General features: G+C 40.5%; 1 protein-coding gene across 9 annotated transcripts in view; it reads left to right on the forward strand.

Annotated features, from left to right (window-relative positions):
• HERC6 (HECT and RLD domain containing E3 ubiquitin protein ligase family member 6) overlaps window positions 1–25,989 on the forward strand; it is a 138,230-nt gene that overhangs the window by 66,246 nt on the left and 45,995 nt on the right. For 4 of the 9 annotated variants that reach the window (XM_081593897.1, XM_081593923.1, XM_081593902.1 and 1 more), the window contains exons 1-8: window positions 14,763–15,022; window positions 17,385–17,544; window positions 18,983–19,059; window positions 20,639–20,866; window positions 22,581–22,675; window positions 23,752–23,879; window positions 24,819–24,955; window positions 25,570–25,637. In XM_081593897.1, coding sequence (XP_081450023.1) covers window positions 14,821–15,022; window positions 17,385–17,544; window positions 18,983–19,059; window positions 20,639–20,866; window positions 22,581–22,675; window positions 23,752–23,879; window positions 24,819–24,955; window positions 25,570–25,637 — 1,095 coding nt within the window. In that variant the 5' untranslated portion in view covers window positions 14,763–14,820. Of the gene's footprint in view, window positions 1–14,762; window positions 15,023–17,384; window positions 17,545–18,982; window positions 19,060–20,638; window positions 20,867–22,580; window positions 22,676–23,751; window positions 23,880–24,818; window positions 24,956–25,569; window positions 25,638–25,989 lie in introns of those variants that run through there. The other 5 variants (XM_081593931.1, XM_081593940.1, XM_081593967.1 and 2 more) reach the window with 4 other exon arrangements.

Below are 25,989 nucleotides of genomic sequence, written 5' to 3' on the forward strand. Positions count from 1 at the left end.
TTCAGATACTCTGCCCATTTCTTAATGGGTTGTTTGGGTTTTTTTGATGTTGAGTATATATTGAATATTATCAGATTTTCATTTACAAATCTATCATATATATCATTTGCAAATATCTTCTTCCATTCAGTAGATTGTCTTTTTGTTTGCTTATGGTTTCCTTTGCTGTGCAAAAGCTTTTCTACTGAGATGGATGAAACTGGAGCCCATTATACAGAGTGAAGTAAGCCAGAAAGAAAAACAACAATACAGTATACTAATGCATATATATGGAATTTGAAAGATGGTAACGATAACCCTATATGCGAGACAGAATAAGAGACACAGATGCATAGAACAATTTTATGGACTCTGAGGGAGAAGGTGAGGGTGGGACGTTCTGGGAGAATAGCATTGAAACATGTATATTATCATATGTGAAACAGAACACCATTCCTTGTTTGATGCGTGAGACAAGGGCTCAGGGCCGGGGCAATGGGATGACCCAGAGGGATGGGATGGGGAGGGAGGTGGGTGGGGGGTCCAGGAAGGGGAACACATGTAAACCCATGGCTGATTCATGTAATTTTAGCAATATTAACTCTTCCAATCCATATACACAGTATATCTTTCCACTTGTTTGTGATGTCTTCAATTTCTTTCATCAGTGTCATATAGTTTCATAAGAATAGGTCTTTTGTCTCTTTAGTTAGATTTATTCTTAGGTATTTTACTTGTTTTGATGCAGTGGTAAATGAGATTAATTTCTTAATTTCTCTTTCTTGTAGTTCATTGTTAGTGTATAGAAATGGAACAGATTTCTGTATATTAATTTTATATCCTGCAACTTTACCAGATTCATTGATGAGCTCTAGTAGTTTTTTGGTGGTATCATTAGGATTTTCTATTTATAGAATCATATCATCTGCAAGCAGTGACAGTTTTACTTCTTTCTTTTCATTTTGGATGTCTTTACTTCTTTTTCTTCTCTGATTGCTGATCTTTAGGAAATACTTTCAGCTTTTCACTGTTGAATATGTTGTATTGTGTTCAGTCATGTCTGACTTTGCAACTGCATGGACTGTAACCCACCAGGCTCCTCTGTCCACAGAAGTTTCCAGGTAAGAATACTACAGTGGGTTGCCATTTCCTACTCCAGCAGTCCAGGCTAGCTGTGGGCTTATCATATATGGCTCTATACCCACTTGAGTGAGAGTTTTTATCATAAATGAATGTTGAAGCTTGTCAAAAGTTTTTTCTCCATCTATGGAGATGATCATATGGTTTTTATTCTTCAGTTTGTTATCACATTGAGTGATAAGCAGATACTGAACCATCGTTGTACCCTACAATAAATCCCATGTGATCAAGGTGTGTAATCCTTTTATTTTTATTTTATTTTTGGTCATGTAAAGAATAATAATAAACATTGTAACAGTCACATTTTGGTGATTAGTTTCTCATTTTATTGCTTGGATGTTTCTTTGGTGTCAGTAAGGTGATCTTCCACAATCTCTTTTTCAATTTGTTGTGTTTTTTTAATTTACTAATGTTATTCTAAGTAAATATATATATATATATGTGTGTGTATATATCTATATAGTTGTTGTTGTTTAGTAGCTAAGTCATGTCTGACACTTTGCAACCCCAATGGACTATAGCCTGCCAAAGCTCCTCTGTCCATGGGATTCTCCAGGCAAGAAAACTGCAGTGGGTTGCCATTTCCTTCTCCATATATATATATAAATTATTAGCATAAATTTTGCCATTCATCTTTACATTGCGCATACCAGTTTTAAATGCAAACATAAGCATTTAATTTGTATGCAAAAATCATCAAAATTATGGACCCAATGGGATTTTGTGCTGATGGGGCATCTTAAACACTATATGTGAATAGGGTGTCAAGAAATAGCATACATATTGCATGTATCTCCCCTGCTCACATGTATACTCCAGTTTTAAATCTGACCTCACTTACAAAACACAAGTTCAAAGATAAAGTTATTAAGAATTTCAAGATGGGACATTAAACTAAGTGCAGGGCCTTCTGAGAGCAGAACCTCATGCAACTGACTACACTCGTCACACACCCATAAAGCTGCTTTATCTGCTGTATATGCTTGAACCAAACATCTTAAATTTCTTGCTGGTTGTGGAAAGACTGCTCATTGTGACCTAATAATCCTCTTCTTCCTCCTTGGTAACAGAATGCAAATTTTATTTGGAGTTTTGAGATGCTCAGGGCTTCCCAGGTGGCTTAGTGGTAAGAATCTGCCAGCCAGTGAGGAAGATGCAAGAGACACAGGTCCCATCCCTGGGTCAAGAAGATCCATTGGAGTTCATTTCAGTTCAATCACTCAGTCGTCTCTGACTCTTTACAACACCATGGACTGCAGCATGCCAAGTCTCCCTGTCCATCACCAACTCCCAGAGTTTACTCAAACTCATGTCCATTGAGTCAGTGATGCCATCCAACCATCTCATCCTCTGTCGTCCCCTTCTCCTCCCACCTTCAACCTTTCCCAGCAACAGGGTCTTTTCCAAAGAGTCAGCTCTTTGCATCAGGTGGCCAAAGTATTGGAGTTTCAGCTACAATGTCAGTCCTTCCGATGAATATTCAGGACTGATTTCCTTTAGGATGGACTGAATGGATCTTCTTGCTGTCCAAGGGATTCTCAAGAGTCTTCTCTAACACCACAGTTCAAAAAGCATCAATTCTTCTGTGCTCACCTTTCTTTATAGTCCAACTCTCACATCCATACATGACTACTGGAAAAACCACAGCCTTGACTAGATGGACCTTTGTTGGCAAAGTAATGTCTGCTTTTTACTAAGCTGTCTAGGTTGGTCATAACTTTTCTTCCAAGGAGTAAGCGTCTTTTAATTTCATGGCTGCAGTCACCATCTGTAGTGATTTGGAGCCAAAAAAAATAAAGTCTGCCACTGTTTCCACTGTTTCCCCATCTATTTGCCATGAAATGATGTGACCAGATGCCATGATCTTAGTTTTCTGAATGTTGATCTTTAAGCCAACATTTTTACTCTCCTCTTTCACTTTCATCAAGAGGCTCTTTAGTTCTTCTTCACTTTCTCCCATAAGGGTGGTGTCATCTGCATATCCAAGGTTATTGATATTTCTCCCACAATCTTGATTCCAGCTTGTGCTTCATCCAGCCCAGCATTTCTCATGATGTACTCTGCATATAAGTTAAATAAGCAGGGTGACAATATACAGCCTTGACGTACTCCTTTTCCTATTTGGAACCAGTCTGTTGTTCCATGTCCAGTTCTAACTGTTGCTTCCTGACCTGCATACAGATTTCTCAAGAGGCAGGTAAGGAGGTCTGGTATTCCTATCTCTTTAAAAATTTTCCAGTTTATTGTGATCCACACAATCAAAGGCTTTGGCATTGTCAATAAAGCAGAAATAGATGTGTTTTTGGAACTCTCTTGCTTTTTTGATGATCCAGTGGATGTTGGCAATTTGATCTCTGGTTCCTCTGCCTTTTCTAAAACCAGCTTGAACATCTGGAAGTTCACGGTTCACGTACAGTTGAAGCCTGGCTTGGAGAATTTTGAGTATTACTTTACTAGTGTTTGAGATGAGTGCAATTGTGGTAGTTTGAGCATTCTTTGCCATTGCCTTTCTTTGGGATTGGAATGAAAGCTGAACTTTTCCAGTCCTGTGGCCACTGCTGAATTCTCCAAATTTGCTGACATACTGAGTGCAGCACTTTCACAGCATCATCTTTCAGGATCTGAAATAGCTCAACTGGAATTCCATCATCTCCAATAGCTTTGTTTGTAGTGATGCTTCCTTCCTAAAGCCCACTTGACTTCACATTTCAGGATGTCTGCCTCTAGGTGAGTGATCACACCATGGTGATTATATGGGTCATGAAGATCTTTTTTGTACAGTTCTTCTGTGTATTCTTGCCACCTCTTCTTAATATCGTCTTCTTCTGTTAGGTCCACACTATTTTGTCCTTTATTGTGCCCATCTTTGCATGAAAAGTTCCCTTGGTATCTCTAATTTTCTTGAAGAGATCTCTAGTCTTTCCCATTCTATTGTTTTCCTCTATTTCTTTGCACTGATCACTGAAGAAGGCTTTCTTATCTCTCCTTGCTATTCTTTGGAACTCTACATTCAAATGGGTATATCTTTCCTTTCCTCCTTTGCCTTTCCCCTGGAGTAGGAAAAGCCAACCCACTCCAGTATTCTTGCCTGGAAAATTCCATGGACAGAGGAGCCTCGTGGGTTACAGTCCATGGGGTCACCAAGAGTTGGACATGACTCAGTGAGCAAGCACACATACAAGATGCTCAGCTAAAAATGACATTTTCTAACATCTTATGCAGCTGCTGCTGCTGCTGCTGCTAAGTCGCTTCAGTCGTGTCCGACTCTGTGCGACCCCGTAGATGGCAGCCCACTAGGCTCCACCGTCCCTGGGATTCTCCAGGCAAGAACACTGGAGTGGGTTGCCATTTCCTTCTCCAATGCATGAAAATGAAAAGTGAAAGTGAAGTCGCTCAGTCGTGTCCGACTCTTCGCGACCCCATGGACTGCAGCCTACCAGGCTCCTCTGTCCATGGGATTTTCCAGGCAAGAGTACTGGAGTGGGGTGCCATTTCCTTCTCCGTCTTATGCAGCTACTTATGAACAAATTTGGTTAACCAGATGTATTCAGAAGTATTGCCTGGGATTTAGGAAACAGCAGCATCATACCTCCTTTCCAGCTGCTTGGAGTAGAATGAGAACTATAAGTTCAGCAGTCACCTTTGAATATGAGGCAACCTTGAAGATGGAAGTTAAGTTCTCAAACCAAATACATAGAAGGTGTCTTATTCTCTAAAAGACCACGGAGCTGCCACATGAGCCCTTGGTTGCTCACCGCAAGACTTTTTATGTGTAAGAGAAAAACTTGTATCTTGTTAATCACTATTATTTGATGCTTTAATTATATGCACATGAAATTAAGTCCAACTTACAGGGACAGATTCACTAGTTCACATAGGTTAACAAATTAATTTAAGCAATGTTTTAAAGACAAACTTCAGGCAGTCCTCAATTTGTTACTGGGTAACACATTTAGAATACCCTAGCTTGAGTGGCACCCATTTCTAGGATCAAGAAGAACTTTTCCTCTTTCTTCCCAGTTCAGGCCTCTGTTCTGGAGCTCTGAGATTGCAGATAGACTCCAGTTAAATACAGTGTTATAGAAGTAATGCATTATGGCAATGATAAAGTAATTAATAATGTGAGAGTAGAATTTTGTAATTTTTCTAAGTAATTTAAATACCAATATTGGTATTTAATAATTTAGAGCGTTCCTGATAGCTCAGTTGGTAAAGAATCTGCCTGCAAGGCAGGAGACCCTGGTTTGATTCCTGGGTCGGGAAGATCTGCTGGAGAAGGGATAGGATACCCACTCCAGTATTCTTGGGCTTCCCTTGTGGCTCAGCTGGTAAAGAATCCGCCTACAATGTGGGAGACCTGGGTTTGATCCCTCAGTTGGGAAGATCCCCTGGAGAAGGGAATTTAATAATTTGAATACCAATCTTACAATGAGCATAGGAAAGAAAATCATAAACATCCTTGTTGATAATTATAAGATTACCTATAGAAAAGCGATGTCAACCATAAAAAGATCAAGTTGTTACATCTGTGTGTGTGCTCAGTCGCCTCCAACTCTGCAACCCCACGGACTTTAGCGCACCAGGCACACTAGACTCCTCTGTCCATAGAATTTTCCAGGGAAGAATGCTGGAGCAGTAATTGCCATTTCGTATTCCAAGGGATCTTCCCAACCCAAGGATTGAACCCACATTGCTTGTGTCTCCTGCATTGGCAGGCGGATTCTTTACCATTGCGGCATCGGGGAAGCCCAAGTTGTTGCCTAAGAGTAAAGAAATCAGGTTGACTAATACTGCCACCTAGAGTTAAGATTCAAAACTACCATTTCTTATCTGCATGCTTGGACTGGAGCCCCCCTGGGATTCTCTGTTCATGGGATTCTCCAGCCAGGAATACTGAAGTGGGTTGCCACACCCTCCACCAGGGGACCTTCCCCACCCAGGGGTCAAACCCGCAACTCTTATGTCTCCTTCATTGGCTTGGGGGTTCTTTACCACTAGCACAACCTGCTTATCTCTAAGGACCCTGAAATGCTGGGGTTTGAGCAGGTGGTTTCTTCTCCCGCTGACTAGTTAGTGCTAGCTATCCTAATTGTCTTGCCCATTTATGAAGAGTCACAAGATAACATTTTCCAGGGAGCATCCTGGAGGTAGCTGGGGTAGCAGCTGGGCTGTGATCATAAATCAAGCTAAATGATACATGGAGTGCATACATTTCCCATTATTCCTGTCTAAGGGCTGTCCTGGCTGAGGAGCACGGAGGTGCGCTTTGAACTCAGAAGCATGAGGATTAAGCAGAAGTAGATCTTGGAAGAGGATGACAGGGGAAAGCAATGAAAGTGCAAACTCCCAACCTCTTCTCGAATGTCCTTCCAGCTGATCCTCAAGGACTAACCTCAGGCCCATTTCCCCTCCTTCTGCCTGGTTTATTCTGCTTTCCTGAACCTCATGTGCTTCATGATGACCTTTTGTAAGCTCTTCCTCTCTCTTATCCCCTTTCTAACCTCCTTCTCATCTCACCTTGGTCAGCGCTGTTTGCTGGAAAGACAGTAGAGAAGAAGGCATGGTTTGAATCTGGTCCCCCATTTATCTTACTATTTATCTCAAGCAAGTCACTTATAATTTCCTGAGACTCCAGTTAATCATATCTGTATGGGGTAGAGTGGGATTCACTGGTGGCTCAGATGGTAAAGAATCTGCCCGCAATGCAGGAAACCTGAGTTTGATCCCTGGGTCCGGAAGATCCCCTGGGGAAGGAAATGACAACCCACTCCACTATTCTTGCCTGGAAAATCCCATGGAGGAGCCTGGCAGACTACAGCCCATAGGGTCGCAATGAGTCGGACACGACTGAGCAACCTCACTCACTCACTCAGGGGGTACAGTACATGGACCTTACGGTTTGGATACCAAACTAAAATGGGGAAATATATTGTGAGAGAAACTGACATGTGGTGAGTAGTTAAGAAATTTTATTTTCTTTCCCTTTTCTCATTCTCTTGTCCTCCATAAGTCACTGTCAGGAAAAATTAGTAAAAAAGAAAAATAGGCTGTTGGTATAAGGTATTAGGTATAAATTATCTTCAAAGTGTGATTTTAAAGATACAATGACAATCAGTGTCTATTACTTTTCTGTATTTTTAACCTGTGTGTTCTCTGAGAAAGGGAAGTTCATCAGACATGGTCATAAAGTGGAAGGGAAAACCATGGGCTATTCCACTTACTGATCTGTAATTTGTGACCAATCACTTTGACCTCTCTGAGCCTAAGTTCTTCACCTGTGAAGCAGGGATAACGTTCCCTCTCATGCCTGCTTACTCAGTGCTTATGAGGACACAGTAGGTAAAATAGCTGGAGGGATTTTGTAAAGTCTAACGTCAACACTAATGTAAATAGTAAATGCTGATGTAAACAGTAATTATTATATTTTGTTTCCTCTTTGTTATACCCATAGTGGGCATTCAGTAACTATTAGAAAAATATTAACCATGAATTTTACCTAATTAATTCACCTAGTAGTCATTGAAAACTTATTAAATGCTAGGCACTATATTTAGCATGCATTGTGTAATAGGCACTTTGCTAGGATTTGGTGAGATCACAAAGATGATTAAGGTCCCCCCTGGGGTCTGTTGGGCAACGGTGAAATAATGTAGCAATACAGAGTGAAATTAGTATTGTTGCTGGCCAAAATCTTGGCCTTTTCTGCCCGCCGAGTTCAGTTCAGTTCAATTCAGTCGTTCAGTCGTGTCTGACTCTTTGTGACCTCATGGACTGTAGCACGCCAGGCCTCTCTGTCCATCACCAACACCCAGAGCTTACTCAAACTCATGTCCATTGAGTCAGTGATGCCATCCTACCATCTTATCCTCTGTCGTCCGTTTCTCCTCCCAACTTCAATCTTTCCCAGCATAAGAGTCTTTTCCAATGAGTCAGTTTTTCGAATCAGGTGGCCAAAGTATTGTAGTTTCAGCTTCAATATCAGTCCTTCCAATGAATATTCAGGACTGATTTCCTTTAGGATGGACTGGTTGGATCTCCTTGCTGTCCAAGGGACTCTCAAGAGTCTTCTCCAACACCACAGTTCAAAAGCATCAATTCTTTGGTGCTCACCTTTACAGCCCAACTCTCACATCCATACATGACTATTGGGAAAACCATAGCCTTGGTTAGATGGACCTTTGTTGGCAAAGGTCTCTTCTTTTTAGTATGCTGTCTAGGTTGGTCATAACTTTTCTTCCAAGGAGTAAGCATCTTTTAATTTCATGGCTGCAGTCACCATCTGTAGTGATTTTCAAGCCCCCCGAAATAAAGTCTGCCACAGTTTCCACTGTTTCCTCATCTATTTGCCATGAAGTGATGGGAATGGATGCCATGATCTTAGTTTTCTGAAGCTTTAAGCCAACTTTTTCACTCTCCTCTTTCACTTTCATCAAGAGGCTCTTTAGTTCTTCTTCACTTTCTGCCATAAGGGTGGTGTCATCTGCATATCTGAGGTTATTGATATTTCTCCCGGCAATCTTGATTCCAGCTTGTGCTTCATCCAACCCAGTGTTTCTTGTGATGTAATCTGCATATAAGTGAAATAAGCAGGGTGACAATATACAGCCTTGATGTATTCCTTTTCCTATTTGGAACCAGTCTGTTGTTCCATGTCCAGTTCTAACTGTTGCTTCCTGACCTGCATACAGATTTCTCAAGAGGCAGACCAGGTGGTCTGGTAGTCCCATCTCTTTCAGAATTTTCCACAGTTTGTAGTGATTCACACAGTCAAAGGCTTTGGCATAGTCAATAAAGCAGAAATAGATGTTTTTCTGGAACTCTCTTGCTTTTTCGATAATCCAACGGATGTTGGCAGTTTGATCTCTGCCTTTTCTGATTCCAGCTTGAACATCTGGAAATTCACCGTTCACGTACTGTTGAAGCCTGGCTTGGAGAATTTTGAACATTACTTTACTAGCATGTGAGATGAGTGCAATTGTGGTAGTTTGAGCATTCTTTGGCATTACCTTTCTTTGGGATTGGAATGAAAACTGACCTTTTCCAGTCCTGTGGCTACTGCTGAGTTTTCCAAATTTGCTGGCATATTGAGTGCAGCACTTTCACAGCATCATTTTTTAGATTCTGAAATAGCTCAACTGGAATTCCATCACCTCCACTAGCTTTGTTCATAGTGATGCTTTCTAAGGCCCACTTGACTGCCCACCAAAGCCAAATGAAAAATATGAAGACAGAGTTTGGAGGAGATAGAAAGGTGGCTTTAATTCTCAGCTGACGGAGATGGGAACAGAGTAGGCTCATGCCTCAAGAGCTGTGCCCCCCCCCACCTTGAGGTGTCTAGTGGCTTATATAACTTATAACTTATATAAGTTCGCAGTCAGGAGTCAGTGATGAGGAATAAAAGTGTTAGGATCTTGATTTCTTTTCCTTTCTTTGCTTCAAAGACAGTCATAGGTTGACATCAGTAACCCAGTAATTCAGTCTGGCAGTTCAGTGGTTCTGTGGTCTTCTTTCTCATATGTAACTACAAAGGGAAGGGTATTGTAAGGGTAAACACCAAACAGAGAATATATTTAGCATAGCGTCAAAGGAAAATCACACAAAAGTGTGACGTGTAGCTCCTGCAGAGTTAGGGGGCAGAAAAGCAAACTTAGTTACAGATATGCAGAGTTAAAGTAAAAGAACTAGGGATGTTCAGGTCTGCTCACTGTTCTCTTTACCATTTTTGTTCATCTTTGTTCTCAGGAAAGGGAAAGGAAAAAAGTCATTCCTCTTTTTTCTCCTTTTCACTGCAACAGTATCATGTTGGAGAGTGTGTGTGTACCGAGGTCATCATTTGTGGTAGGAGCCTAGAAGGGAGTAACTGATGTTGTTGAGTCCAAGAAGTACTTTACAGAGATGAGGCATTTAAGACATACATATTTTCATAAACAGAAATGGAGAAAATAAAACTCATCTTCTTAGAATGAACAAAGACATGGATTTGGAAAAATCTGGGAGAAAGAGGCAAGTTGTTTGTTGAAACAGCAGACTGAGAGAGTGTGTGTATGTGTGTGTGTGCACACACAAGTGAGAAAGAGAATGAGATACACCTTTAATTGCTGATAAAATGCAGCTGGAAATATCCGTTACAAGCAGATCTTGGAGGGCCTTAAATTATACACAAAGAATTTTGTGTCCCTGGTGATTAGATGGTAAAGAATCCGCTTGCAGTGAGGGAAACCTGGGTTCAATTCTTAGGTCAGGAAGATCCCCTGGAGGAGGGCATGGCAACCCACTCTAGTATTCTTGCCTGGAGAATCCCCATGGACAGAGAAGCCTGGTGGGCTACAGTCCATGGGGTCACAGAAAGTCTGACACGACTGAGCAACTAAGCACATCTTTGGAGCAATAGGCCACTAACCATTAAAACAGTTAAATGGCATGATCAGAAATGTGTTTTTTGCATGTAACTCTTAGGAAAACATAATGTGAGATATTATCGCAAAATATGCAAAATAACTGAACTAGAGTGGGATCCTGGAGATACAAAGTGTATAGAAATGAGATGTTGCTAATATAAGCCTACATCCTTCAGCAACTATTAATTAGGGGAGGAGTTTGCAATGAAGAAAGAATATACTATGAATTGAAATTACCTAGATAGAAGGATTGTGAGGATGTGCCATCAGCCCGGAGAGAGCCCAAAGATCAGGGACTCAAAAGTGTAAAAATTAATAAATAGAAACCTCAATTAAATGGACTTTGGACACCAGAAGGGGGAGCTCTCAGGCCCTGGACCATAGCAGAGGCCAGCAGGAAGAAAAAGGATTCAGCCAATGAAAAGCCATGGGCTCTTAGCTGACTATATAAGGGAAGGGAAGTCGCTCAGTCGTGTCCGACTCTTTGCGACCCCGTGGACTGTAGTCTACCAGGCTCCTCCGTCCATGGGATTCTCCAGGCAAGAATACTGGAGTGGTTTGCCATTTCTTTCTCCAGGGGATCTTCCCGACCCAGGGATCGAACCCAGGTCTCCCGCATTGGAGGCAGACGCTTTAACCTCTGAGCCACCAGGGAAGTCCAGCTGACTATATAGTCCTCCCAATTTCCTTTTCCCCCCAATGGAACTGTTCTTCTCTTGCCATGGAGGGATTTGCACATGATGCACCATGATTGCAGACCCTGAATTGCAATTCTTCACTGATTCCAAACAAATCCACCTTTGCTGGAGAAATATATGGCAGTAGATTTGTTAAAGGCCAACAAGTATGTTGTTATGGGCTTCCCTCATAGCTAAGTTGGTAAGGAATCTGCCTGCAATGTAGGAGACCCAGGTTCGATCCCTGGGTAGGGAAGATCCTCTGGAGAAGGAAAGGGCAACCCACTCCAGTATTCTTGCCTGGAGAATCCCATGGACAGAGGAGCCTGGTGGGCTATAGTCTATGAAGTCGCAAGAGTTGGACATGACTTAGCGTCTAAACCAGCAAACCAGCAACAAGTATGTTATAGTAGAAATTAAATAGGCTTTCTAGTCAAATTGGCCAGTGTTAAAATCCTGCCATTTATATGCATGTTATCAACAAACAAGTTACCAAAACTCTCTGAGACTTGATTCCTTACCTAAAAAATGGGAATAATAATACTACTTAGTTTACATGATTGATGTAGAGAATCCCTGTTGCTTAATCTCCTTGGCATTCATCCTCCACTTCTTCCAGCAACACACCCAGCTTTCCTTTTGGAATCCACCTACTCTTCACTCTCAGACTGTGAGCACGCATGAGCTTCTAACAGGCAGATCTGACCAGCTCAGGGATGGACATGTGACCCAAATCGGTCCATTGAGAGTATTATGGCTAAACTTCGAGGCTTTTGTTTGTGAGCAGATTCTCCACAGGCTGTGAAGCTGAGAGTTTGATACAAAGTTTAGAGCTTCTATAACCCTCTTGCCACCTCAGAGGAGATTCTGGAACTGTGCAGTACAGTGCTTGGAGCCCGAAGATGAAGCCTTCATAGCAAGAGATACAGAGAAATGGAATCACTTGAACGTTGTATAAGCCCTTGTTGACAGTACTTCCCCAAATCAGGCATGCTGATGGACTTTTCAATTATGTGAACTTCAGAAGAGGCTAAGTTATGTACTCTGTGCAATAATAAACACTGCTCCCCCCCCCCAAAAAAAAGCTTAGGGGCTTAAAACAACAAAGATTTATTTCTCACTTATGCTCCATAGAATGGCTGCAACTCTGCTAGATTATTTTTGATCTGGGACTCAGGATGATGGAGGAATCTCTATTTGAAAAATCACCAGTTGTTGTAATAGAGGGAAAAGAGAGTAGGGAAAATAAGTACTGGCTTTTAAACCATCTGCCTGGCATATGTTTCCTGCTTACATGTCATTGGCCAGAACAAATTCACATACTCAAGCTTGATGCCATAGTGTCCAGAGGGACAGCAAATGTTTTTGAATAACAATGCAATTTACCAGTAAATTTTCCTTTTGCTTAAGCAAGCTTAGGTCATATTTTCTGTCACTTACAGCCAGAAGAACCTTAACTGAGAAAAGCTGGTGAAAGAGTTAAATTAGATATTTTATTTAAAGTAGCCAACACATGGTAAACATTCAGTAAATAGGCGCTAAATACTATTTTCAAGTCCATAAACACAGACTAATTGAGAATTATATCTTTCTCAAATGTTCTCAATTTCGTTAATTTATTCACGATCTCACTAACATTTATTGAGTTCTTTTTAAGTGACACACACTGTGCTAGGTAGTAGGGACATAAAATGATACATTTACAGTTTAGTTCTCCAGTAGATTTCTTTTTTTAAAAAAGAAATAACATGAGGACTTTGTGTCTTGTGCCTGAGGAAAGTGATAAACATTTAGGAAATCACTATTCAGAGAAAGGTTGTATATGGCATGCAATAAAATGGAACCAAAAGTATGAAATCACCACTCATTGATCCATTTGTCTAATACATATGTACTAGCCTTTAATATGAGCTAGACATTATTGAGGTAGAAAAACAAATAACATTTATTGTCATCTTTAGAGAACTTAAAATGTAGTAGTAAAGAGATGTGAGCTGAGAGTATAAAATGGACGCTGTAATAAAAATAAAATAATGCAGATGATGGCTAATGCTGATGGTCACCAATGACTTCCATTTTGCCAAATCTAAAGATCAACACTTAACCTTGCTCAAAAAGCAACTGACAGAGTTAATCATTCCCTGATTCTTCACTTGCTTGTGATTCCCCGGGGTGATCTCATTCAGTCTTCTGACTTTAACTGTCACTTGTACACTGATGACTCCCCGTTTTATGACCACCTCAACTTCTCTCCACAACTCCAGAATGATTGATCTTATTGCCTCCTTGTATAACAAGTATCTCACAGTTATTACCAGACGGGACTCCTGATCCATCAGTCCCAAATTGGTGCCTTTCTCGATATTCCCACTCTAGTAAAGCGTACAACCTTTCACCTCAGTTGCTCAGGCCTACCTTCAAGTAATCCTAATCCCTTTTCTTCTTTCCTCTTCCAATTCATCAGCCAATCTGTAGACTCTGACTTTTAAACCATTTTGAATATGATCATTTCTTCTTTTTCCCCCCTTGGATGTCACCTTAGTCTTGGACTCAGCGTCATCCTTCTATCGTGGACTCTGACAGTAGCCGCGCCCCCCCAGCTGGCTTTTCTGTTCCCATTTCTGTTCTATTATTTTCTACATGGTAGCCAGAATAATTCTTTTGATACTAAAGTCAGATCATATCATTTCTCTGTTCAGAAGCCTCCAGATGCTCCACTTCACCCTCCACCCTTAGATATAAGCATGACTCATGAGCGACTTCACTTTCACTTTTCCCTCTCATGCACTGGAGAAGGAAATGGCAACCCACTCCAGTGTTCTTGCCTGGAGAATCCCAGGGACGGCAGAGCCTGGTGGGCTGCCATCTATGGGGCTGCACAGAGTCGGACACGACTGAAGTGACTTAGCAGCAGCAGCAGCATGCCCTCATTTCCCAGATCCCCCTGATTCTGCTCAAATGTCACTTCATCAGAGAGGTCTTCCCTGATATTTTAAAAAATGCTAGTGCTTTCTGTCCTCACCCTCTATTCCTGTTTTATTTTTCATGTTGCCACTTGACTTTATACAAAATATTTGTGTTTATAAACAAAAGAATGTAAGCACCATGAGGACTTTGCATTTCCAATGCCAAAAGCAGTTTCGATGAGGATTGACACGAAGATATTCTAGACATTACTTTAACACGCTGTGTTATCTGTTACGTTATCCTAACACATTAGACCTGCTGTATTATTGTCTACATTTCATAGACGTGATAGCTGAGACGCAGATTAGTTAAGTAACTTGCCCAGAGTCACACAGCGTTTAAGTGGTTTAGCTAGGATGCAAATTTAGGCTTCATTCATCTGCTCCTCTGAATTTGGCGTTCAAGTGTAATTCTTGAAAGCCATTCGCCAGAAGCGAGGAAGACGTCAGGTCAGTGCTGGTGGGAGGAAGGAAAGGCGGGAGGGAGGGGGAGGACTGGGGGAGGGAGGAAGAGGGAGGGACCGCAGGGAGATAACAGCGAAGGCGCGGCTCACCCAGCGTCCTGTTTTCTTAATATCAGCGCGCCCTCGTCATTAGCCTTTGGGTGCTGGGCTAGCAGAGCTCACAGATTCAGGCAGGGGGCCGGGGCGCGGGAACGCGATGTACTTCTGCTGGCGCGCTGGTGGCCGCGGGAGGCCGCTGCGAGAGCGGCGGGTGGGTGCTGGCGGCAACACGCTATTGCAGGCGGCCAGTGGGGAGCAGCACTCGCTACTGCTGCTGAGCGACGGCACTGTCCGGTCGTGCGGGGACAACAGCCGAGGCCAGCTGGGCCGGAAAGGCACGCCGCGCGGGGAGCAGCCAGGTGAGCTCCTGGACTCAGATGCGGGGCAAGGCGTCAGGCGGGTGGCGGTGCTGGAGCCGTGGACCACAGGCGACAGGAGAACGGGGTTCCGCGCTGCCGGAGCGCAGGTCCATCATTTTCGTTTCCTCCTCGCGCCTCAGTTTTGTTTCGGTTTCCAGTAGTTTTATCTTCAAAAGGAAACTGAGAGCAGAACTAAACTGGACCGCGTTCCTCTGAACAGAGATGCCTTTTGAGACCAGTCCTTACCTATGCGAACTTATCTGGAACAGAGTGACCTTCCAAACGTGGTTTGTGGTTTGAACACTGTAACTCCTTCCGACGTATCCTTAAAATAATGTATACTAGCATTTTGCTATTATTGATTATTGTAGAAACACAGGAAAAGAAATCGCTTATTAGTCTAACACCCAAAGACAACTCCTTACATTTTGATGCATTTCTTTTTTGCCTTTTTTTCCTATTACATATTTAATATTTATAAAATTATGTCTTTATAAGTTTTGTATATGCAGATTTATATAACTTTGTAGGTTGTGTTCTTCATCAAGCATAATATCACAAACATTGCCCTTTTATTATATATTTTTCTAAATAAATTTTGAATTGTTGCATAATGTTCTAGGTTCTGACTATAACTATTCTCCTTTTGGGGAAATTTGGTTTTTTCTCATCAGGGGCTTTTGTAAATAATACTATGATTGACATTATTGTAAGTAATGTCACATTTCTGATTATTTACTTAAATTCCAAGAATTATGTCTGGGAGGAAAAACTCTTCCTCTGCCCTTTTAGTTCTGTCATGCTGCTGCTGCAGCTAAGTCGCTTCAGTCGTGTACGACTCTGTGCGACCCCATAGATGGCAGCCCACCAGGCTCCCCCGTCCCTGGGATTCTCCAGGCAAGAATACTGGAGTGGGTTGCCATTTCCTTCTCCAGTGCATGAAAGGGAAAAGTGAAAGTGAAGTCGCTCAGTCACGTCCAACTCTTAGCGACCCCATGGGCTGTAGCCTACCAGGCTCCTCCGTCCATGGGATTTTCCAGGCAAGAGTACTGGAGTGGGGTGCCACTGCCTTCTCTGCCTCTGTCATGAGGACCTGTGAACTAAATTGACAAAGGCAGATTAAGGAGGAAAACACCCTTACAGTTTTATTAATATGTGCACAGGAGTTCACAGAAAAGAAGTGGTTAGACTTAGGAGCTTATATGCCATTTAACAAAGAGTGGAGGGGGTTGGGTTTTGAGGAATGATCAATTGTGGAGAAATGATTTTGAAATATATGGGGGAAACTAATGAAATTTAAGGGTTATTTTACTTAAGGCTGTTTATGCAATCTTATCTCAGTACCAACTCGGGTGATGAGTCACTTTTCTCTTCCTGGTATGAAAAGGGGAGGCGGATACACCTTCACAGGAGAAATTCATGCCACATTTATTATGTTTTTCAGTTGATAGGGAAAGGCAGAGAACTCTTCCTGCATCTGTTGATTCTTAGTTGCCTTCAGCTCAAAATCATCCTTATGCCAAAGTGGCATGCTTTGGGGTGGTATATCCTGATCCCCTTCAAGTGGAAGTAAGGGACAATGTGATCCTTAAAGCCAAATTCTTCTCCAGCAATGAGGTACCAGGTTCTACTTCTATGAGTGTATGCATCTTTGGAAATTTTCCTTATTGTTGCACAGTTTGAAAAGTAAATCACTGAAAAGAATAAGATCACAAGACTAAAAAAGAAAACTTAAGCATTAACAAAAACTTGACTGGTAGTGATGTGCTTAACTCCAAACCTCTAATAATTCAGAGATTAACACTTTGGGAAAACAGTTTAGATTGTCTTGTAAGGAAAAATGCTCAGGGTTTCAATTGTGGGCATATTTGACCCATCCAGAGGCATATTAAGTAACTTGCCCAGAGTTTCTTTGTGAGGGCATCTGGCATCTGCCTCTCATACTCAGGCAGGCTCCCTGCCCATCTCTTCCTGAGCAGAGGATTCACTGTTCTAACTGTTCAGGGCTGGGAAATCAGAGAGTAGAGTAGGGGTGAGCCCATCCTTTCTCTGGCTCCCTTTATCTGGCTGAGCTTTTTTACTCTACCATCACAGAGAAGTGTTAGGCCAAGCATCAAGTGCTTACAGGTTCCGCTCCTCCACATGCCCATCTTTTTAAATAGTAGTGATATTCCCATAAAGACATGCCACACGATGAGCCTATTTTCTTCTCTCCTTTAAAGTGGACTTTAGGCCTTGATTTAAAAGTCACTGGAAGAGATGAGACATCCCAGTGACTCTTCCTTTTGAAGAAAAGTACTTTCTTAAACTTGGTTTTAAATTAGCAATCTTGGTGTGGGTTGTTTTGTTTTTGTTCCTAAAGAACGAATTCCGGCGTTGGAAACTCTGCACGTTGCTCTGGTGAGCTGTGGAAAGGAGCATTCCGTGGCTGTCTGTCACAAAGGAAGGGTCTTTGCATGGGGAGCTGATTCTGAAGGACAGCTGGGAATTGGAGAATTTAAGGAAACAACTTTTATACCTAAGTACGAATTTTAGTTCATTTATTCATTTAGTGTTTTTGAGTTTCATGTGCCAGACACCATGCAAGATTGCCAGGGTCCAAAGATGACTATAAAACACACTACCTAATCTGAAGGGTTACAGTGTTGTGAGGAAAGGACGCAGGGAAAATAGCACATGACACCAGTTATTACTTAATTAGAGTCTGTGAAAGAGAAGGGCCGCATGATGTGAGAACCTGTGATGCTTTGATCTTAATTTTATGTACGGGAATAACACTTGGACCTCCAGAACTACTATAATGATTATGTTAAAGTGAAAATATTTGAGCTCCAGAAGATTCACAGAGATATCTTATCTGACTAAAACAGGGCCTCCTGAAAATATAGCTGCCATTAACCCTCCTTTGAGGGAGTTTCCTATGAATTCAGCTGTCTTGAAAATAAAATGCCCAGTTAGCATCAAAAAACCCAATAGAACCTTCCATACTGTACCACTGAAGCCCTAAAAAAAGCTCACCCTTTTGCTAAGTTAACATATATAAACCTCTACTCAGGTTATTGTACAAATTTTCCATTACTTGGGAGCTCCTGTCTGCACATATAAACTTTTTGTCTTTTTCCCTGTTAAACTATCGACAGTTAATTTGCAGATTCCCCAAGCAGAGAACACAAGTTGAAAGAGGAAAGGTGTTACTCCCAACATAATCTTTTGTCTTGGCATAAGCCCTTGGATCTTAATATTTTACTTAGGAAGATTGGAGAAAAATCATATCCTCACACACAGCTTCCTAGGCCAAATAATATGATAAGCAGTCAGAACTGTGTGTTCATGAATTATATACACTGAGAATTTTCAAAAACATGTTTTTTAATGCTAGGAAGTTACCTCTTGTTACCTTCTCTGGTCATTAAATTGTATAAGAGATGGCTGTGGCTAGGAGGAATGAGCATTGAACTTGGGAAGAAAAGCCCAAGGTTTGAATCTGTTCTGTAACTTGATACCAGTTGACTTCTTTGAGTTCTCCTAGGTTCAACCATATAAAATTGCTAATAGTTATGTTCTAATCTACAAAAATGGCAATTTAATAAGAATCAACCTAATGATATCTTTATCTCACAGGGCTTAAGGTGGTGTAGGTGACAGTGCTCCATAAATTCTAAAGCCCTATACTATATGTGAATGAAGAAATTTATTTTTCTTTTAGGTTGGTAAGTATAGTATAAAGGTTAGAACTTTATACAATGCATTAAAAGCCCAATAAAAATAACTTTTGCCTTATATATTATTTTGGTTTCTGCCCTGTACCTTTATACATGTTGATGTCATGTTGAAAACAGTTTGAGGGCTTTGGGATAAATGTATTACAGAAATGCAAGAAAGTAATTTTAAATATCTGTAGTCCACTTGGTGACCCAATTTGAAGAAGGATTAATGAATTTTGTATCATTATTATTATAGGAAGATAAAAACTCTGGCTGGTATAAAAATTATACAAGTTGCCTGTGGACAGTACCACTCCCTGGCACTATCAGAAGGTAAAAAACTCTTCTTGGATCTCGTAAGTGTCATCAGGAAGTAATTTTTTGAATACAAATGATACCTGTTAAGTTTTAATGCATTGGGGTTCATTTTAATGCATTTAAAATTAAAAAGAAAACTTAGATATAATAACTTGTAGAAATCTGAAATGTGTTAACATTTCTTTGGGTAGATAATTAAACATTAGGAGAGCTTGATTTTTTACCTCTTGTGAATGATCTGCTGCTGCTGCTGCTGCTGCTGCTGCTAAATCGCTTCATTCGTGTCCGACTCTGTGTGACCCCATAGATGGCAGCCCACCAGGCTCCCCCGTCCCTGGGATTCTCCAGGCAAGAACACTGGAGTGGGTTGCCATTTCCTTCTCCAATGCATGAAAGTGAAAAGTGAAAGTGAAGTCGCTCAGTCGTGTCCGACTCTTAGCGACCCCATGGACTGCAGCCTACCAGGCTCCTCTGTCCATGGGATTTTCCAGGCAAGAGTGCTGGAGTGGGGTGCCATTGCCTTCTTTGTAAATGATCTATCTCTAGTCAAATTCAACATAAAATGTTGTTTACCCCCGCCCCCACCAGTCATTCCACAAATATTTATTGAGTGCCTACAGTATTTCCAGCAAAGAGGATATAGCAGTGAACAAACCCAAGACTGCTTTCATGAAACTTGTATTCTGGGGAGATGCAGGGGAAGTGAGCCTTAAACACACAGATGAATAGTTGTGTGGTGTAATAGGGATAAGGATGTGGAGAGAAGTGAGTCAGCATGAGGGGACAGAAAGCGAGGGGGTAGGTGGAGGGAAGGGGTCTTTCTACTTTATAAAGGAGATCAGGGAAGCTATCTTCATAAGGTGAGATGTGAACGAAGACCAAAAAGAAAGGAGAGAGAGAGATGATGCTAAGGCCATGGAATGATCCAGATACAAGACCGTGACCAGCAGGGTGCTCAGGAGCAGCAGAAGATCTGGAGAGGGAGAAAAGGGAGCCAGGGGAGATGGAGTCTAAGAAGTAGTTGTGGGAATCCTGGTGATGTGGTAAGAACTGACCTTTTATTGGGTGAGAAAGCAAGCTCCTGAAGGGTTTTGTCAGACATATTTTTAAAAGCACACTCTGGCTGCTCTGTAGAGAAGGAACTGCTGGGGGCAAGGATACAATGTGGGAGTGCAGTGAGATGCTGTTGCCATTTTCCAGGAGAGAAGTGATGTTGACTTGACAGCTAAGGGGGTAACAGTAAAGTGGTAAGAAGCAGTTGGATCCTCGATAGATTTTGAAGCAGAGATTTTAGTATTTGCTGGGTTGAAGGCTGTAGAAAAAGAGAAGTCAAGGATGACTCCAAGGTTTTTAACCTGAGCAGCAGAAAGATCTTGGTTATTCTTAACTGGGAGGGAAAAGAAGAGTGGAGGTTGTTGGAAGAGATTTTTAAATGTGACCTTGACCATTCACTTTGCCTTTAGTAAAGGTACTTTAACCTCCTTTACTCCTGTTTTATTCTCTAAAGATTTTTAGAATTAAGGTGGTAGTTTCTCCTTGAATTTAGTATTACAGTATGTTTGCAATTCTGAATTTCTCCTCTTTGCTTTTGCAGATGGCCAAGTGTTTTCATGGGGGAAGAACAGCCATGGACAGCTTGGCCTGGGGAAGAATTTCCCCTCCCAAGCCAGCCCACAGAAGGTGAGGTCCCTGGAGGGGATCCCGCTGGCACAGGTGGCTGCAGGAGGGGCCCACAGCTTTGCCCTGTCACTCTCTGGGACTTCATTTGGCTGGGGAAGCAACAACGCAGGGCAGCTGGCCCTCAGCGGGAATAATGCCCCAGGTAATGAGCTAATCTTGTAGTAAGTCCTTCTTTCTTTCTACTTGGAAGACCAGTTCTGCAAAAGGCACTCTCAAAGGTTAGAACAGTGGTTCCCAAACTTTGGGACACATTAGAATCACTTAGGTAGGTCTACTAACTTTTTCTTGATTCCTGCTATAACAAATCACCACAAATCTAGTGGCTTCAAACAACATAAATTTATTATCTTGTGGTTCTGATGCAGGTCTCACTGGGCTAAAATGAAAGTGTCATCAGGGACTTCCTGGAGGAAGACAGACCATTTTCTTGCCTTTTCCAGCTTCTAGAGGCACCTACACTCTTGACTTATAGCCCCCTTTCTTCTTCAAAGCCAGCAATGGCTGATGAAGTCTTCTTCAAGTCACATCACTCTGACATTGACTTTTCTGACCCCCTCCACCTCAGTTAAAGGACCCTTGTAACTGTATTGGGCACAGCTAGATAATCCAAGCTAACCTTCCTATTTTAAGGTCAACTGATTAGCAAAACCTTAAATTCACATGCTTTCTTAACTCCTCTTTGCCACGTCCTCTAACACATTCACCTCTGCATGCTCAGTCGTGTTCAACTCTTTTTGTGACTCCATGGACTGTAGCCCACCAGGCTCCTCTGTCTGTGGGATTATCCTAGCATGAATACTGAAGCGGATTGCCATTTCCTCTTCCATAGGATCTTCCTGACACAGGGATGGAATCCGAGTCTCCTGTGTCTCCTGTATTGCAGATGGATTCTTTACCACTGAGCTCTTTACCACTTGTACATCTTTGGAAGGCCATTATTCTGTTACTCTAAGAATGTTTAAAAATCCCAATGCTCAGGTTGGACCCCAGACCATTAAATCAGAATGTCTGGGGAGGAAAGCCAGGCATCAGTCATTACCAAAGACCACACAGGTAGTGCCCTTGCACAACAAAGTTTGGGAATTCTTTTCAGACAATTGCTAGCAGTAGGGGAAACAACAAGTTCCTCTGAAAATCTTTCAACAAAACTCACTGTGATGTCTTCCTGATGAGCCCCTCTGTTCAACTCTTTACATGCAGCTCATGTATATTTAGCTCCTGTTACATTCCAGTACCAGGGCTTCCCTGGTAGCTCAGCGGTAAAGAATCCACCTGCCAATGCAGGAGAAGCTGGTTCGATCCCTGTGTCGGGAAGATCTCCTGGAGAAGGAAATGGCAACCCACTCCAGTATTCTTACCAGGGAAATCACATGGACAGAGGAGCCTGGCAGGCTGCAGTCCATGGGGCAGCAAAGAGTTGGACTCAACTTAGCAACTAGATGACACCGTACCTGTACCATGCTGATCTCTTACATCTCATTTCATTTAACTTCATCAACATGAAGTGGGTCCTCTTATTTTCTCAATTATTATTGCATATTTGCAGAACACCTATAATGTGACAAAAATGAATGCAACATAATGGAAATATTATTGGGAAGTGGGGTCTTAAAGCTTAGCTTTCTTGGCCAATAGCCTTAGTCATTCCAGAAAATTAAATATTTTCCAAAAATAAATGCTAAAGGACTGCTTTTCTTTTCCAGTGCAGGACTTTCTTTCTGTTTTATAATACTTCTGATTGTTCACATTTTAAATTATGTTGATGAACTATAAGATAACAAAAATATTAAAATATATAAAAACTCATGATATATGAGTATTCCTTATACTCAAGAGATTCTGCTTTCTTTCCACAGTTCAGAAGTATAAGCCTGTATCAGTTGGTGCACTGAAGACTCTTGGTGTGGTTTTTATCAGCTGTGGTTACGAGCACACTGCAGTGCTTACCCAGGTAAACCAAAACATCTTGATATATTTTTTTTGGCCATACCTTGTGGCTTGTGGGATCTTAACTCCTCAATCAGGGATCAAACCTGAGCCCCTGGCAATGAAAACACTGAGTCCCAACCACTGGACCATCAGGGAATTCCCATTTTGCTATTTTTCAAACCCCAGAGAAATGTTACCATAAGGTACATGTACTAATTATTGTGGAAAACAATATGTGTATCAATATCTGAAGATACCCATTCAGTGCACAAATCTCTAACGAGGAGAAATTAGCCAAGCCATGGAATTTTTAAGATCCTATAACAAAAGCTAATTTCAGCTTCAGGAAATATTTTAAAATCTCCTATAGATTAGGAGCTAATCCCTTTAGCAATTATTCTGTCATAATGTAGCTCTAAGTATTAAAAATATTGTAGAAGCAACAAAGTAATTTTTATAGGTTTCAGTGGCCTACATTACAGACTAGAACATGCTATGTTCCATTTCTTACTTGGCACAATTATGAATCAGTATCCTGAATATCTCCCTCCTCTTCTTATACTGGCCATGCCATACATTCCAACAAGATGGATTCTCTCCATAGCTGTAATGAATAGACTTGAAGACTATTTGTGTGGTTGAAAAGTTTATTTAAAGCAAAATATCTAAAATAATTTATATTTTGTTTGTTTTAAAAATATGCTTGGATTATATTATCAGTTGGCAGGAGAGAGCTAGAATTGTTTTAATCCAGAATCATCTTTTGAAAAGAGATTTATTTTCAGAGAAATGCTCAAATAAATAAAGCAACCTTATATTTAAGTGTTAGTGTTACTCTTGAACCAGTTAATTTCTCCATCAATTCTTTCTACAAACACATAGTAAGTGCCTAGTTCTGAAGGGAATGCCAGTGATTTCTCAAGTTTAATATGTTAACTCTTTATTCACTAGTAGAAATAATAAATATAAGACTCTTCTTCATATAAAGCTTATATTTACTGTAGTGCTCTCATAAAAACTCTCTTATGGCACTTAACCTTTTAATTTTTAATGACACTTTTAGCCCGAAATTAGTCTGATCCTTCCTTTTTTAAACAGGATGGGAAAGTGTTCACATTTGGAGACAACAGCTATGGACAGCTGGGACACGATCCCACTGCTGAGAAGAGGGGTCCACAACTTGTGGAAAGAATTGAAGGCCTCGTTTCACAGATAGATTGTGGAAGGTAATAGGTTTTTTCAAGTGTGAGTAGAAAGTGGTGTATTTTATTACTTAGAAATAACTTATATGAAATGTTTTGAAACATTAAAACCCTAAAATATGTGATTACTCTTTTTATAGATCATTTTCTTTTCTGAAAATTTACTTCTTTCAAATATGGTTTAATTTTTCTGTTTTTCTTCTTTATTCTAGGCATTTCTTTTATTTCATAAGAATTTGTTGGAAATGCACTGGGCATAGACCACCTTACTAGGTTCTAGGGTGAGGAGAGTTGGGTTATAACAAAAATAGTGGTGCTTGTCTTCTTGAGTTCATTAGACAAAACTAACCTCATGCAAGTAGAAGATGATGTATATTTGCATGTGCATTCTGAGTTTTGCATAACCTAATTATGAGAACTTAAAAAATTTTTTTACTGGAGTATAGTTGATTTAAAATGTGTTAGTTTCTGCTGTACAGCAAAGTGAATTGGTTATACATATATCATTCTTTTTTAGATTCTTTTCCCATATAGGTTATTACAGAGTATTGAGTAGAATTTCCTGTGCTATACAGTAAGTCCTTAGCTATCTATTTTATATATAGTAGTGTGTATGTATCAATCCCAATCTCCTAATTTATCCCTCCCTATGAGGACACTTTGGCTATTATCCACCCAATTAGCAAAAAGAGCAAAAGACAGAAAGAACTTACATTTAAAACACAAATGATAGAAACCATAGTAAAGACTCATCAATAATATTCTGCCTTTAGGGTTGGTAATAAGTCACTATTCACCCACCATTTGTTTAGCCATATGACTTGGTACTCTAACTCTGACATTGTGATAATGGGGTCTGGGTACTTAGTATAAGATAAATCTGTTATTTTGTGTTGAGACATCATCTTTCTCAAAAAGCACGACTCATTATAATAAGTCTTCATAATATGTTGTCTTCTGCAGTTATCACACCCTTGCATATGTCTATACCACTGGTCAGGTGGTGTCTTTTGGTCGTGGACCAGGTTGTACAAGCAGCTCACCACATCTGGGGGCTCTGGCAGAGAGCTCTGACATTAGCTGCCTGATTTCTGCTAATGGTATGAGTGGTCCCGTGATTTGTGATTTTGTTTTAATTGATGTCACTGAAGGAGAAATATTATTCAGTTTCCTTTCAAAGAGTGCATAGAACTGTGGTTCTTTTGGTACTGTTATCTTTGATTTGTAGAATATGTATTTTATTATGCAATGCTTCCTGGAATATTAGGTAATTTTTTCTAAAGATTAAGGCAATACAAAAGAATCAGTTATTTAGGCTTTAGAATAACACACTTTTATTTTATTTTATTTTTTAATTGAAGGATAATTGCTTTACAGAATTTTGTTGTTTTCTGTCAAACCTCAACAGAACAGCACACTTTTATATATTTAATCAAACCTCTACTAAAGCACACCAGCCTGGTTTCATTATGCAAATGCATGAAAAATTAAATTTTAAGATAAGGAAATATATAATGTGTAATCTGATCAATATTAATCTTTTATGCTGTTTGTAGTCAAAATCTATTTAGAAGCCAATGAATAAGGAAATTTAGCTTGGTAATACATTAGTTTTTTTAAAAGACTTTTTAAAAGCAGTTTTAGGTTTATAACAAAAGATTTATACTTTTTACATCTAAAAAACAATAAGCATGGATTTATGACTTTCTTCTAGACCTTGCGGATGTTCAAGTCAAACATATTTTTGCTGGAACATATGCCAACTTTGTGACAACTTACAAGGTATCTATTACAATTTCTGTTACTTTTAAAAATCTTTTCTTCTGGATTTCATGGTGGTATTTGAACCATTGTGTCATTTGTGTATATTAAAGTTTTTTACTAAACTAGTAAGATCCTCTGTTAGAATGCTTCTTTAAAAATATTATGTAATTCTCACTTCCTCATTTGGACTCCCAACAGATACCAATGGTGATGACAATGACTAATACTAATTGTCACCCATGAGTTAGCAACCAAAATAGTGTAAATAGATCAACACATTTAATCCTCAAATCAACTCTGGTTGTTATCATTACTCCCATTTTACAGATGAAAAAACTGAGTCTCAGAGACATGGACTTGCCCAAAGTTA

Source organism: Giraffa tippelskirchi, chromosome 1, assembly GCF_054371585.1.
Source record: "Giraffa tippelskirchi isolate mGirTip1 chromosome 1, T2T-mGirTip1v1.2.pri, whole genome shotgun sequence".
Classification (NCBI taxonomy): Eukaryota; Metazoa; Chordata; class Mammalia; order Artiodactyla; family Giraffidae; genus Giraffa; species Giraffa tippelskirchi.